Source organism: Chanodichthys erythropterus, chromosome 15 (genome assembly GCF_024489055.1).
Source record: "Chanodichthys erythropterus isolate Z2021 chromosome 15, ASM2448905v1, whole genome shotgun sequence".
Taxonomy (NCBI): Eukaryota; Metazoa; Chordata; class Actinopteri; order Cypriniformes; family Xenocyprididae; genus Chanodichthys; species Chanodichthys erythropterus.
The window spans coordinates 14,411,694-14,427,889 of NC_090235.1; the positions used below are offsets into that span (position 1 = coordinate 14,411,694).

General features: G+C 34.5%; 1 protein-coding gene across 1 annotated transcript in view; it reads right to left on the reverse strand.

Annotated features, from left to right (window-relative positions):
- Positions 1-1,417: 1,417 nt before the first annotated feature.
- The window catches only part of syngap1a (synaptic Ras GTPase activating protein 1a), a 110,930-nt gene continuing 96,151 nt past the window's right edge, over positions 1,418-16,196 (reverse strand). The window contains exons 14-21 of the mRNA XM_067412305.1: positions 15,363-15,544; positions 15,046-15,247; positions 12,637-13,233; positions 11,194-11,652; positions 10,813-10,986; positions 9,475-9,686; positions 9,324-9,396; positions 1,418-4,984 (exon numbers count right to left, since the gene is read on the reverse strand). Coding sequence (XP_067268406.1) covers positions 4,955-4,984; positions 9,324-9,396; positions 9,475-9,686; positions 10,813-10,986; positions 11,194-11,652; positions 12,637-13,233; positions 15,046-15,247; positions 15,363-15,544 — 1,929 coding nt within the window. The 3' untranslated portion in view covers positions 1,418-4,954. The remainder of the gene's footprint in view (positions 4,985-9,323; positions 9,397-9,474; positions 9,687-10,812; positions 10,987-11,193; positions 11,653-12,636; positions 13,234-15,045; positions 15,248-15,362; positions 15,545-16,196) is intronic.

Sequence of the window (16,196 nt, forward strand, 5' to 3'; positions counted from 1 at the left end):
TATTGATTCCTAAGAAGTTTTAATTAAATATTTTTACGTTTAAAGATATTTTAAAGATTTTGAAAATGCCAAAAGGTCATTCGGTTTAACCTCCAAAGACCAATACAACCATTTCATTTGTGATTAAAATATCTTAAAATGTAATATAAGAATTTGTAGTCTGCCTCGACCCAGATTCCACTCCAAAGTAGTATATTTTAGAATGAGCTCATCCCCAAAATGGCTTAATTATCACAGAGATGAAGAAAGTCAACTGGTATATTGTTTATGTACCATTTGATTGATCAAATCCTGAGCAAATGGTCATCAATTGTAGAATGGGAATGGGTGTGGGACACAGAGAACCATCTCAGACAATGAGGTGTCACAACTTCATTAACATACAGACCACAGCTGGTAAAACATGAGAAACTACTGAACTGTAACAGGATAAAAGGTTTGAGATTTGGATGTTCTGGGTTCAGTCTGACTCCGATGAACCCAAGGTGCTACGTGTGTCACTGCTACGCTGCAATAAACTTCTTCATCGAGATCTTCAACGTCCTCATCATTTTTTCTTACAGTAATAAATGTGTATATTTTTTATTTGGCCATGATTTTATTACATCATATATCAACATAGTGCAAAATGGTATTAAAATTGTGTAGAAGTCGTTGCTTTGTTATGAGAAGGAATGACCGGAAAGATGAATTTTATAAAAACCACATAATCTCATTGTTAACACTTAATAAAACTTCAAAATTAATTATATCTCCATTATGTTTTTTTACACTTTTAAAAACCTTATTCGTTATAGAGACGCTTCTTAAAGTCATCTATAAAGAGCCAGTGAGCGTTTTTCTACGGTGACCGGGAAGGGACATTTTGGGTTACCGCGAGATCATTCACTACAGGTAATGACCACACATCATCATTGTACGATTGCATTTTTACATGCAAATTAGCTAGCCTTATTCACTGACGAATGAAAACGAGGCTGTGGGATATAGAAAGTACAGTGTGTTCAATGAATTGTGGTTGTTTAACAACATACCGATTGTTCAGCTGATGAAACGTCTTTCTGAAAACTTTAAGTAGACAAAAACTCCACAAAATCGTGTTGAAAGTTATTTAGCACCTTATCCCTCACAGCCTTGTTTTTATATGGCGTCTAAACTCACTAATGTTGTCCACCATATTTCTCACTGACACGCCTCCAACTCGGACTTAAAGAATGTTCCGAGTTTCCCACTTGTAATTATGACTTTGTGGTGGTAAATACGATCAATCTGACATCAGCTTAAAGTTTGGTTAAGAAATTCATAATACAAAAATATTAGTCAAATTTACAAAGTTCTGCACATTCCCCACACAACATTTTCCCTAAAATCATCACAGATTCATCAAATAAAAACACATCTCTTGTTAAGCATGTATATATTTATTTATTTATTTATTTATTTGTTGAAATATTTAAAGTTTTGTAATATTTCCCCAGAAAAATGTAAACTTCTCCATATTCACAAAAAGAAAGACATTTCTGTTTATCAATCATTGTCAATAAAATGAAATTCATAATTACAATAATAATCATATTTGATATAATATCTTTATAATAATAATAATAATATGAACATTCAAAACATCACTCCATATTCAGAGATGCTCCACTCTAGAATCAACAAATCTCTCCTGCATTCAAGAATATTTCCATGGGTAAATATATAAATATATACATCCTACGCTCCTGAATCGGGTCAGGGGTCAGGGGTCAATGCTATGGCTTGTCCGTGTCTATGGCTAAATTGGCAGGTGGTTCCCGTTGTAAGGACCGTTCATCATGAAGACAGAAACTCATAGCAGTAAAACTAGTGCTACACGATGGGAAAAAGATACACGATCACAATCTGTCGTAGCATCACTGACCCCTATACACGTACCGCGGCTGAATACGATCTCCGCGAGGTCCTGCCGGACGCGGTGAAAAATGACCGGCAGGACGTCCTTCGCCTTATTGAAATCTACGTCTCAATGGCAACATGTGCTTGTGTTCAGCCAATCAGAGCTCAGTATGGGAACTGTAGGCACAGAAACACTGTTCATTATCATTATTTTTTCATAACTATTATTACCTGAAATGCAGACAAAAGTAATACTTCCAACAAAAAAAAGGAAATAAAGACGAAAGTAATTGACTAAAGCCCCAGCAAAGCAGCTACTGGCGTATATGAGTATCATCCATCAAACACCAAGAAAAGAGAAAAACTCAACCGACTTAAAATGAGAGAAACTTTCAATCTGGACTCTATGTACAGAATTCAGCAGCCAACCGTGTGAAATGAGTGTGTGTGAGTGTGTGTGAGTAAAGCACAAGCGCTGTTCTCAGACCCAGTGAGCCGCAGACGATGATCAGGCACCAAATACTGAGGAAATATCATTTTCATGAAAAATATTAATAGGCGACATCTGTAGGGAAGCACCAATGAAGCTTCTGACGGCACGTCAAGCTAAAAATATGATCTTTTTCTCCATGCGCACTAATTCATGAGGCCGGCCCTGAAAACACTACAGCGCAAATAAATGTTTCGCAAAAAAATTCTTATTTTTAAAATCCCTTTTCAAGGGTTAAATTAAATGTCAGTAAACAGAAAGCATGTCCAAATTATTAAAGGGATGAAACTTGTACAATTTAACAAAAATGTATTAGAAGTTATATTTGTTTTGTTATTTATAATAAAGTTATTTAGTTTATTAAATACATTTAAATTTTTCCTAAATTTCTTTTTATTTTTTCTTTTATTTAAATATTTTTAAATTAATAAAAAGCTTGTAAAGTTAATTGAAATGATGAAACTTATACCATTTAAATTTTTTCCACCAAATTCCTTTTTTTTTTTAGCTGTTTTAATTTTTCTGGATCCAATTTTAATTTTAAAATTAAACATTAGTAATCAAAAAGCATGTATAATTTATTGAAATGATGAAACATACAATTTAACAATTTTTTTAAACAAGTTTAACAAAATTACCTTTTAGGGTCCACTTAATTTTTTTCCTAAATTTCTTTTTTCCCCCCTCAAATACTCTTTCATTTAAATATTTTTAGGTTCTGTTTTAATGTTTAAATACATTTTAGTAAGAAAAAAGCATGTAAAGTTAATTAAAATCATGAAACTTATACAATTTTTTTTTTTCTGTTTTAATTTTTTTTGGATCCAGTTTTAATGTTAAAATTAAACATTAGTGATCAAAAAGCATGTCTTCTAATTTATTGAAATCATGAAACTTGTACAATTTAACAAAAACAAATAATAATTAAAAGTTTAACAAAAATTAAATTTTAGGGCCCAATGAAATTTTTTTCTTAAATTCTATTTTATTTTTCCCAGATTTTGTGTTTTCCATTTTAATGGTTTGATTACATTTTAATAATCAAAAAGCATGTCAAATCAAGTGAACTTTTTAACCATCAACTTTTTTAACAATATAATTAATAATATTTTACAGTAATAATGAAATGTTTGATTTTTCAGATGTCTGTTATAATTTTTACATTTATGATTTAATACAGATTTATTATAAAAAAGTTGTGGTAATAATCAAATGAAGTCATAAAACATTAACAATTTGATATATATATTTTTTTTTATCAAATTAAAACAGTGTAACAATTCCTTTTATTTTCTGGCAAACAAAGTGCCGCCCAACAGAGATTTACTGTTAAAAACTAAAACATGGAAGAAAGATTGTCTGATAGAAGTTTTAATATTTTTATTATTTATATTATTATTATTACTTTGAGAAATTCATTCTAATGTACAATAACAATATATTTCTGTCACAATTTCTTCAAGTTAAACCGAACTTTTATTTTGACAGGTTGCAGTGAAGACCTTTGAGTTTCTGTGTATCTGACGAAAGATCTGATCAGATAAAAGCGCTGAAACGCTTGTGAAGTTTGAGTGGCGTGAGGGGCGGCTCACCGGGGTGTGAAGAGCGAGTGCTTTAGTGCGGCTGATCATTACGAGAGATGAACACTGGAGTTTAGCTCTAGTCAGATGGTTGGTTGCCTCTAAATCACTGAACCTCTTCATCCAGGTGTTTCACACAAACACACACCTGCACTAAACGAACACGTCCGCTCGCTCTCCAGAATCAAAGCGTGACATCAATCCCAGAGCGTTTCCCACACTGACCGGGGTCTCGTCTTCACTTCTTCGGCGAGGCGAAGCAAGCCAGTCGCGTCTCTCTCGGTGATGAGCATGAGATAAACCGAGTGTCCGACTCACTCGTCAAGTCTTTTTTTGCCCTGTTGTTCTCAGTGGAGCTCTTTAGGCACGGAGAGGAGAGCCCGCCCCCCACTCGGGACAGGAAGGGGCGGGATTCTGAGCGGTACGACAGCGTCTGATTGGCTCAGAAAGAATCAAGCCCCTCAAAACATCATTTGAAAAAAACAAGATTCGTTATTGAGTCATTATTAGGAAGTTGAGGCTGCAACTGATCAAAAACACACACACACACACACACACACACACACATACGTACACAAACACACTCCTGCGGTAAAGAGAGAGAGAGAGAGAGGCAGGGGATGATGGGAAGAGAATGAGAACTTCATAAACGAATGTGTCTCTCTCTCTCCGTCTGCGTTGATTTTCTTTGTGCTATCGGTGTGATTGTTTCGGCCTCGAGATGCTGATTGTCGTCCATTTGGCTCAAAAAAGACAAAGACAGCAGGAGAGAGAGACACATCTGAGAAATATATATTTATATATCAGTTATATACATATATACTCTCAACATGTGTTTGTGAGAGAGAGAGAGAGAGAGAGAGAGAAAGACAGAGAGTTTGTAGAGTTGTAGAGTCGGTCGTCCTGCTCAGGCTCCGCCTCTCTCTTCTCTCTCAGCCAATCATCAGACATTCCTGGGTTGAGGTTCAACCAATCACATGTCCTCTAGTCCTGCACGAGCCAATCATGTTCCAGAGTGGGCACCATAAATCGGCTGAGGGAGAAACAGAAGCCGAGATTCAGAAACCAATAAGCAAGGATATTGTCGTCAACTGTTAAAAACATCTCTGTTAACTGAAATAAAGCTGAAATAAAATAAAATATAAATATCGAAAAAGTTGAAAAAGTTGAAACAAAAATTACAATAAACTGAAATAAGTTTGTTGAAGCACTAAAATTAACTGAAAATAAATAATTAAAACTGAAAAAAAGCAATATTGAATAAAAAAAAACAAGTTGACAAATGCAAATAACAAAATTACTTAAAATTAAACTAAAAATATAAAAATAAAAGCTAATTGATAAAAATAATAAAACTCAACACCGACAATAAGAGATTCAATAAAAAACATCATAAAAATTCATCACAGCAGGAATAATTCAATATTCATCATATTTAAATGCATTTAAAATAATAATAAACATGATCAGTGAGTGGAGAAGAGCAGCGTGAGCGTTTATCTGCAGAAAGACATGAATAAACGATGACAGAGTTCACATAAACATCAGACCACATGATGAGACAGACGTGAGGACAGAAGTGTAAATGTGTTCGCGCCGCTCTATATCATGTCATTCTCCATCAGCCAATCACAGGCCCTCCTTCTGAGGACGTGCCGTCACTGTCAGCCAATCACAGGCCAGCACTGGACATGCCACAGTCTCTCATTCGCTGTGAAGCATCACACACTCAGAACGGACACACTGTGCTCACTGCTGGGGCTGAGCGGAACCAACAAAATATTACAAAACAATATGTGCAATTTCAATGTTCTCACCAAGAACGATACAATGAATGATTATAAAGTTATTTTAATAATCGCTTTAACTCTAAGAATATAGCAGAGTTCACACCACAGCTATAATAAAGACACCGACGAACGATATCGCTTTCCAGCTGATGAACGATAAAAACATCAACAGCCAATCAGAATCCATCCTGCTTTAAGGAGCTTGAACAGACGACAAAACTGCAGCATGCTTAAAATAAACAGAATGATATCACTGGCTGGTGTGGACGCTAATATAGTTATCGTTATAGTTTTCACTATATTTATCGGTATAGTTATCGTTATAGTTTTCACTAAATCATTATGGTTATCGGTATAGTTATCACTATATTTATTGGTATAATTATCGTTATAATTACTATATTTATTGGTATAGTTATTGTTATAGTTTTCACTATATTATTATGGTTATCGGTATAGTTATCACTATATTTACTGGTATAATTATCGTTATAATTACTATATTGGTATAGTTATCATTATAATTATAATTTCATGAATTAATTTATTGGTATACTTATTGTTATAGTTATCAGTATATTTTATCGGTATAGTTATCGTTATAGTTTTCACTATATCGTTATGGTTATCGTTATAGTTTTCACTATATTTATCTGTATAGTTATCGTTATAGTTTTCACTATATCATTATGGTTATCGGTATAGTTATCACTATATTTATTGGTATAATTATCGTTATAATTACTATATTTATTGGTATAGTTATTGTTATAGTTTTCACTATATCATTATGGTTATCGGTATAGTTATCACTATATTTATTGGTATAATTATCGTTATAATTACTATATTTATCGGTATAGTTATCGTTATAGTTTTCACTATATCATTATGGTTATCGGTATAGTTATCACTATATTTATTGGTATAATTATCGTTATAATTACTATATTTATTGGTATAGTTATTGTTATAGTTTTCACTAAATCATTATGGTTATCGGTATAGTTATCACTATATTTATTGGTATAATTATCGTTATAATTACTATATTTATTGGTATAGTTATTGTTATAGTTTTCACTATATCATTATGGTTATCGGTATAGTTATCACTATATTTATTGGTATAATTATCGTTATAATTACTATATTTATTGGTATAGTTATCGTTATAGTTTTCACTATATCATTATGGTTATCGGTATAGTTATCACTATATTTACTGGTATAATTATCGTTATAATTACTATATTGGTATAGTTATCATTATAATTACTATATTTATTGGTATAGTTATCGTTATAGTTATCAGTATATTTTACCGGTATAGTTATCGTTATAGTTTTCACTATATCGTTATAGTTTTCACTATATTTATCTGTATAGTTATCGTTATAGTTTTCACTATATCATTATGGTTATTGTTATAGTTTTCACTATATTTATCCGTATAGTTATCGTTATAGTTTTCACTATATCGTTATGGTTATCGTTATAGTTTTCATTATATTTATCGGTATAGTTATCGTTATAGTTTTCACTATATCATTATGGTTATCGGTATAGTTATCACTCTATTTATTGGTATAATTATCGTTATAATTACTATATTTATTGGTGTAGTTATCGTTATAGTTATCAGTATATTTTATCGGTATAGTTATCATTTTAGGTTTCACTATATCGTTATGGTTATCGGTATAGTTATCACTATATTTATTGGTATAATTATCGTTATAATTACTATATTTATTGGTATAGTTATCGTTATAGTTTTCACTATATCATTATGGTTATCGGTATAGTTATCACTATATTTACTGGTATAATTATCGTTATAATTACTATATTGGTATAGTTATCATTATAATTACTATATTTATTGGTATAGTTATCGTTATAGTTATCAGTATATTTTACCGGTATAGTTATCGTTATAGTTTTCACTATATCGTTATAGTTTTCACTATATTTATCTGTATAGTTATCGTTATAGTTTTCACTATATCATTATGGTTATCGTTATAGTTTTCACTATATTTATCCGTATAGTTATCGTTATAGTTTTCACTATATCATTATGGTTATCGTTATAGTTTTCACTATATCGTTATGGTTATCGTTATAGTTTTCATTATATTTATCGGTATAGTTATCGTTATAGTTTTCACTATATCATTATGGTTATCGGTATAGTTATCACTCTATTTAATGTATAATTATCGTTATAATTACTATATTTATTGGTGTAGTTATCGTTATAGTTATCAGTATATTTTATCGGTATAGTTATCATTTTAGGTTTCACTATATCGTTATGGTTATCGGTATAGTTATCACTATATTTACTGGTATAATTATCGTTATAATTACTATATTTATCGGTATAGTTATCATTAAATTTTATCATTGTAGTTACCATATTTATTGGTATAGCTATCGTTATAGTTATAACTATATTTACTGGTATAGTTATTGTTGTAGTTATCACAGTATTTGTCGGTATAGTTATCACTATATTTATCGATACAGTTATCGTTATAGTTATCAGTATTTTTGTCGGTATAGTTAACGTAATAGTTATCACTAAAGTAAACATTATAGCATCATTTTAATTATCACCTTATCGTTATAGTTATCATTGTAGTTATGGGTATAGTTATTAGATTTTGTTATTCTTACAGTATCACTGTAGTTATCACTATACTTATTGTTATAGTTATCGGTGTAGGAATTATCATCGCTATAGTTATGATTATAGTTGTTTTTATCACAATAGTCATCGGTATAGTTATTATCACAATAGTTATCATTATTGTAATCACTATATTTATCGTTATAGTTATTATCACTATAGTTATTATTATAGTTATTGTTTTCACTATAGTTATATGTTTATAGTTATCACTATAGTTTTCATTTACAGTTGTCGTTGGTGTGAACAGTATATTTCATGAAATTTGAGCAGGAAATTCAATGATAAAATGGTTTACATATTCAATAATCGTGGTAATATCGATCAATAATATCGTAATATCAATTTTGATTTGATTGATATTCCAATGAGTGAAACCTTTAACAAATAAAAATGGGCTTCATCACATTTATGATGAAAATGGGCTTCATCATAAAAATTGTCTCTTTATTATTGATTATTTTCTCTTTTTATTTGGATCTTTATGGACTCAAATCAAAAGATAAGATGATTCATATCAAATGAATGATTCTGTAAGCTTATGAATCATTTGAGTTCAAATCTAAAGATTCAGAAGAGTCAAACTGATATTAGAGAACAGATTCAGACTGTAAAACACACACACCGGCGACACACATCAGATCGGTTACAGGAGGCACTGCCTTTATGATCAGTCACATCAGATACACTGCTTTCCAAATCAGTTTGGTGTTGGTCACATGGTTCATTCCGCACAGCCCCGAGCACTACATCCCATCAGTATCTCACACACACACACACACGCACACATGACATGTGATGATGTCACGAACGAGCTCAAAGCCATCATTCTCGTGGAGAGACATGAAGGTTACAGATGGTTTCCTAGTGTGCGTGTGACAAACCTGTTCTGTGAATAATCTGGTTTTGAGGTCAGGCATTCCACTTCCTCTCAGCTCATCCTCAACCGCCATCAACCTGCAACACACACACACACATTCCCAGGATGCTCTGGTAACGGCAGGGAAAAGTCGCAGCGCGCGTCACGCGTCTGACCTGTTGATGATGCCCTTGATCTGCGAGTCTTTCTCCATCTGCTGCTGCCGCAGGCGTCTCTCGCTGTCGTCCAGCCGGCTCTGGTACTGCAGCAGGATCTTGCTGGTCTGCTGCTCCTGCGACTGCAGCCGCCGCTCGTACTCCTCCAGCTTCCGGTGCGACATCATCAGACGCTCCTTCAGGGAGTGGATCTCCTCCTCGTACTCGCGCACCTGCACCAGGTCATTATGCAAAACCGCTCTTCAGTTGCTTCGTGCACAATATTTTGCAGATTTTTTATTACTTTTTTTATTGCTAAATCTTTTTCTTTATGCAAAATAAAATGTTGAATAAAATGTTTTGGTCACATAAATGTGTGCATTTTCTTTATGCAAAATATCCTTTCAAATATTTAACATAAAAACAATTATTTATATATTTTTAAATTCATTAATTATTTAAAAAAATGTAGGTTTAAATGATTTTGTTTACTGACAATGAAACACATTTATTTATCTCATTTAACTCTCATTACTGTATTGCCGAATTATTATTTTTTTACATTGTGAAGCATTTATAGAACACTGTTTGTTATACTGCCTTTTTAAAAATTCATTTATTCTGATTTAAGCATGATAATACAGATTTTTTTTTACTGTTTTTACTGTTTAACACAATGCCACAATACAAAATCAAACTACTGGTTCAAGAAATATCTTCATTTTCTTTATGCAAATATAATTTTAAATATTTTGCATAGAGAAAATTATTTGTTTATTATAAATGTATTAATTATTTAAAAAATTATTTAAATAAAGCCATTAAAATTTTGCAATATGACTTTATTGTTTAATTTTCAAGACAATAATGTCAACGCAATAGCATTTTTCATTTAATTTATGCTAAATATTTTGCAGATTTATTCGATTTTTTTAATTACTGTTTTTATTACCAAATATTTTGATCATAAACGTATTCTGCATAGGCTTTATGTAAAATAACATTTTAAAATATTTTAAAGAATTTCAAAATGCAAAACTAATATTTTGGTCATAAAAATGTCTGTATTTTTAATGCAAAATACAATTTTAAATATAAAGAAAATGATTTATTTATTTATTTATTTTTAAATGTATTATTTAAAACTTTTAAAGTTGAATAAAGCCATTATGATTTTTGTTGTGCCATGACACAAATTTGAATTATATATATTTCACACTTGATTTCGAAGTGAAAAATGAGCTGGATGTTTCACCTACTACAAGTCTAATAGCAATATTACTTCGCAATCACTAAAATGCCTTGTCCTGTCCTGTTGTTTACAGTTTTTCTCAATCGATTTGACACATTAGTACTGACCCGGTCCAGACGGGACTCGTCCATGCTCTTGGAGTGTTCCTTCAGCTTGAAGTCCTCGCGGTCCACGCGCAGACTCTCGATGTCCGCAGACAGGTGCGGCATGTTGGACACCCAGGCCACCGTACGCTCGGACGCGGCTGTGGGAGGATTGAGAGTGGACGGAGACTTTGAGCCCTAAACACACAGAGAGAGAACATGTGACCACAGAGGACACTCATCAGAGAATAAATATCATAGATGAATCTGACACCATATGAAGATTTACACTAGCGGTTTGAATCATTAAGATTTTTTTACATTAAATATACAAACTTAAAAATAGAAATTAACATTTCTAAACTCGACACCTTCTACATACAGAGACTCTGAGCGCAAACGTGCCTGTTTGTTCCCGGTTGGTTTGAGCAGATGCTGTTGGTTGGTTTGCTGTGTGGATTTTGCTGGTTGGTTGCTCGGTGTGTTTTCTGTGCTCTCGTTAGCTCCGCCCTGAGGGGCGGGATTCTCAGAGGCTGTGCTGGACTGATGCGGCAGACCGGGGGCGGGGCTGTCCTTGACTGACAGCTGCTGCCTCGGCATCTGCCTCCCTCCGAAACTCGACTCGGGCGACTGGAGGAGGTTCCCGCTCTGTGGGCGGGTCTTGGGGGGCGTGGAGTTGGCGGCCGAGCTGACGGACAGCTGGTGGGAGGGCTGAGGCTTCATGCGCTGAGGGGGAGGCGGGGCCATGGAGGCCTGACGGACAGGATGAATGGTGGTGGGGGGAGTGGCCAGAGAGGCGGGCGTGCCGGTGCCCGTCGACGTCTGCGGGGCGATGCCCATCAGAACCTGCTGCTGAAGATTCTCCTGACGCCACAGAGAGATTCACATCAACTAAAACTGAAACATGTTCGCTACTAGAAATAAAAAACTTAAACTTATATTAAAAAACACAAAAAAATTACTAAAACTTTAATCAGAATTTAAATAAAAAACATAAAAATGTCAAATATATTAATAAGAACTATAACAGTGTATCAATAATACTAAAATAATTAATAATTATTACAAATTAAGATTTAAAAGTCATTTTATAGACATTTATAAGCCAATAAAATACTGACGTGTTCTAGAGTTCAGCCAAAACTAGAAATATTTTAATATTTACAATTTATGATAAATAATTATAATAAATTTCAAATTTATATAAACAATATTTACAAAATATATAATGAATGTTCATTAATATTTATTATAAATAAATAATGTATTAGTCTAAATATTTATGCTACTTATTATACATAGTCTTATTGATATTTTAATTATTAATGTTAATATTATTTTTTCAAAAGTTTTCATATATTTCCAAGAGTTTAATTAATGTTCATGATTTTATAGTTAAGCGTCACATTGTTAAAATGCAATAAATTTCCAGATTTTCCAGCACAACCATGAAAATCCTGTAAATTATGATTTTTGTTATTTTACGAATAATTCAGCACCCAAATTCCCATTACTGTAATGCTGTAAAAATTATGATAAATTATTTACATTTTGATGAATTTATAGAAAATTGTCTTCCTGTTTTTACAAAGGTAATTTATTCTGATTTAAGCATTAAAATAAGTATGTTTATTACTGTATCTAATGATCAATAAAATAACATCACAATGCAAAACCAAATCTTTTGGTCTTCAGTTTGTTTATGCAAAATACAATTTCAAATATTTAGCATAAAGAAAATTATTTATTTATTAATATTTTTTTCTAAATATTAAAAATTCATTTGAAATATGAAAATATGAGCAATGTTAGCACAAGTGAGCTGTGATTGGGCGAGCGCGGCAGTACCTGCACCTGCAGCGAGAGCTGTCTGCGGGCGTAGTCGGCCTGGTTGTGGCGCGTGAAGTCGTCGCTGTAGCTGTGCGAGTGGACGATGTTGGGCTGCACCAGGCTGTTCTGCGTCCGCAGGGCCGAAAGGTCCTCGCTGCGAGAGAAGCCGCTGTGTCCGAACGTCGGCACGCCGAATCCCACGTGCCCGTTCTCCGGCTCGGGCGGCAGCAGGAGCGGCGGCGGGGCGGCGGGGGCGTGCGGAGGCGTGTGGTACTGCGGCCCGTCCGAGGCCAGGTGGAACAGAGGGTTCTGGAAGGACAGAGGCACGTGCATGGCGGCCGCCTGCTGCTGCTGCTGCTGGGACAGCGAGTCCGTCGTCAGGCCGCCCGAGTGACTCAGACGCAAACCGCCCGACATGCTCGAGCCGCCCGACCCTGCCGACACGCGGCCTCCGGCCCTGAGGGGGGCGCCGCCCATCGGACCGAACCCGGCCAGCCCGGCCAGAGAGCCCTGAGAGGAGTTCAGCAGGTCGTTGACGGAGTGCAGGTTCGACACGCTGTTGATGCGTGAATCCTGCAGGTCCATCATAGAAACACTCTTATTCACACTGAGAACCTGACGAGACACACACGAGACCGGACCGTTTGAGAACGAGACGGCCGCTTTTACTCAAGCATCAGGCTCTGTCAAGTCAAGTCAAACTTGTTTGGATATAGTGCTTTTCATGATACTCATTAGGGATGCACCGATATGAAAGTTTTGGCCGATACCGATAACCGATAACTCTTTATATTTGAAAGCCGATAACCGATATATTGGCCGATAAATCTAAATCAACGTTTTTATAGAATTTTTGAGAGCCTGATTATAAAAACAAAAGTTTCACCATTAAATCCATGTCCCAAACACACAATTATAATCTTCTCATTATAATATTACGTAGACTTGCGCTGCATATGTTGAACTGAAGTGATTTCAATCATATTTCATAAGCAATTCATAACCATCATGGTGAACAGTGCACATCTGAAGTGTCTCAGCTGAAGGAAATAATCCATTATTTATCGGCTTTAATATATCGGCCACATTTTCTTAATAACATTAAAAATAATACGGATATGGTGGCTGATATATCGTGCATCCCTAATAATCGTTTCAAAGCAGCTTTACAGATAATCATGATATTTGTAATATCCTTATAGCTGCATTCAGCAGATTAGAGCTGGACGACAATATAGTTACATTTTGCGAAGATACAAGCAGTTGAGATAGTACAATATTGCTTTATGTGCTGTATTTTATGAATATAGAGCTGTGTGATGATATAGTTAGTTTTTAAAGCAAAATTCATGCTGATTTAATCCTAAATCAAAAAGGATTTATTAACATGCTTAAATATCAAGAAAACAATGCAAAGTCAATCTTTTGGTCCTAAAAACTCTTTTAAAATATTATATATGATTATATAATTACTGGCACGTTAGTGAATAGTGACATGAGAACAAGAAAAGATCGACACAGGATCAATAACATTACCTTCCAAAGGATTCTAATGCTAGGAAAGTGATTATTTATTTTCAACTATGTGAAAGTCTCAGCAGAGCATTATTTGTTTGTATTCGGTGTATTTCACTGTGGATTCTTTGATAATTCAGTTACAATTTTGGCACAGGCTTTGCGAACAGACTTTTACGATATGGATCCGACAGCAATGCAGTTCAGTCAGATTTCCATTGTCTCAAAGTAATTTGAAGCTGTTTATGCATCAGTAAATCAAACCAGTGACTAAACGATCAACTACACATAGTTAAATTGTGATTAAATTATAATGATCAAAGAACGCTCCCTTTACACTCGCTGGAGCTGTCAATCAAACAGCGTGAGTTTATCAGGTCAAAACTCTCGCCAGAATCAGCGACGCTCTTACACTACACAATGAATCTCTCTGTATTTACATCATGTTTGCATTTGTGAGAGTGCAGAAATCAACAGACTGTCTGTCGTCTGCTCAATGCTCATCACTGCAACCTTCCATGTGACGGGAATAGATTGAAATATAATGCAATAATCAACACTTTTCACGATTCGTTAATCTTGACAGCTGTAAGAGTAAAAACGTAGTAAAAGTATTCAAGAGCGTTCCACATGTAATAATTAATTCATATGCAAAGATGTCAGCCAATCACAGCAGTGGGTGTTAACACTGAAGTCTCACAGCAGACACGCCCCTTCAAACAGAGCGTTGCCATTTAGCTCTAAATTATGACAATTTTTAATGTAAAAATCATATTAAATTACAAGTGCACCTCAGGAGATATTATAAAATAATAAAAAAATCCAGTTCACGACCTCTTTATATATTCATTACACGAGTATACTACATGTATACGGAAAAAAAAATCAGTGTGAGTGTGTGTGTTTGTGCACCTTGGGGTCTGGTTCAGTGATGTCAGAGCTGCTAGTGCAGTAGGCGGGGCTTGAGCGTGCGAGAGGAGGGCGGGTCACGTAGAACACGTCTTTGTTGCCGCGAAGATCCCGCTCGGAGAAAGCAGCCATTCCAGGATGAGAGAGAACGCCACTGCCGGAGAGACCGGCCGTAGGAGACGGCAGACGAGAGATGTCTATAGAGCTGAACACACACACACACACACACACACACGTGACCATCAGTCTGATGAATCCACAGCCGTACAGTGAATATTTCCCTTTATATACACAGACAGACAGAAAGACAGACAGGTAACCTGTTGAGGTCTCTCATCATGAGGCTCTGGAAGTCGTTGGTGGCGAGGCGGCTGAAGGCGGGTCGTGACAGGTGTCGCTCGGGCGGCTGGTGACTCGCCTGGCGGTGCAGCTGTGGGTTCCGAAGCGCCACACTGATGTCATTCAGTAACCGCGGCAACGGGCCCAGCTTCAATATGGCGTCCTGAAGAAACAGAAAGAGACGCAGCCAACCGTCACTTCAGCTGTTTGCCGATATAACACACACACACACACACACATGAAGACGGTCGTCCGTACCTTACTCAGCTACTCCCTCGTTTTAAGCAAACTGTTTGCATGATATAATTAGTTTCCTTATTTTAAATAAACTGTTCGCGCACTATAATTCATTCCCTCGTTTTAAGTTAATTGTTCGCACACTATAATTAGTTTCCTTATTTTAAGTAAATTGTTCGCACACTATAATTTGTTTCCTTATTTTAAGTAAACTGTTCGCACACTATAATTCGTTCCCTTGTTTTTATGTAAATTGTTCATACGATATAATTAGTTTCCTTATTTTAAGTAAATTGTTTGCATGATATAATTAGTTTCCTTATTTTAAGTAAATTGTTTGCATGATATAATTCGTTTTTTTTATTTTAATGAAATTGTTTGCATGATATAATTAGTTTCCTTATTTTAAGTAAATTGTTTGCATGATATAATTAGTTTCCTTATTTTAAGTAAATTGTTTGCATGATATAATTAGTTTCCTTATTTTAAGTAAATTGTTTGCATGATATAATTCTTTTTTTTTATTTTAAATAAACTGTTCGCACACTATAATTTGTTCCCTTGTTTTTATGTAAATT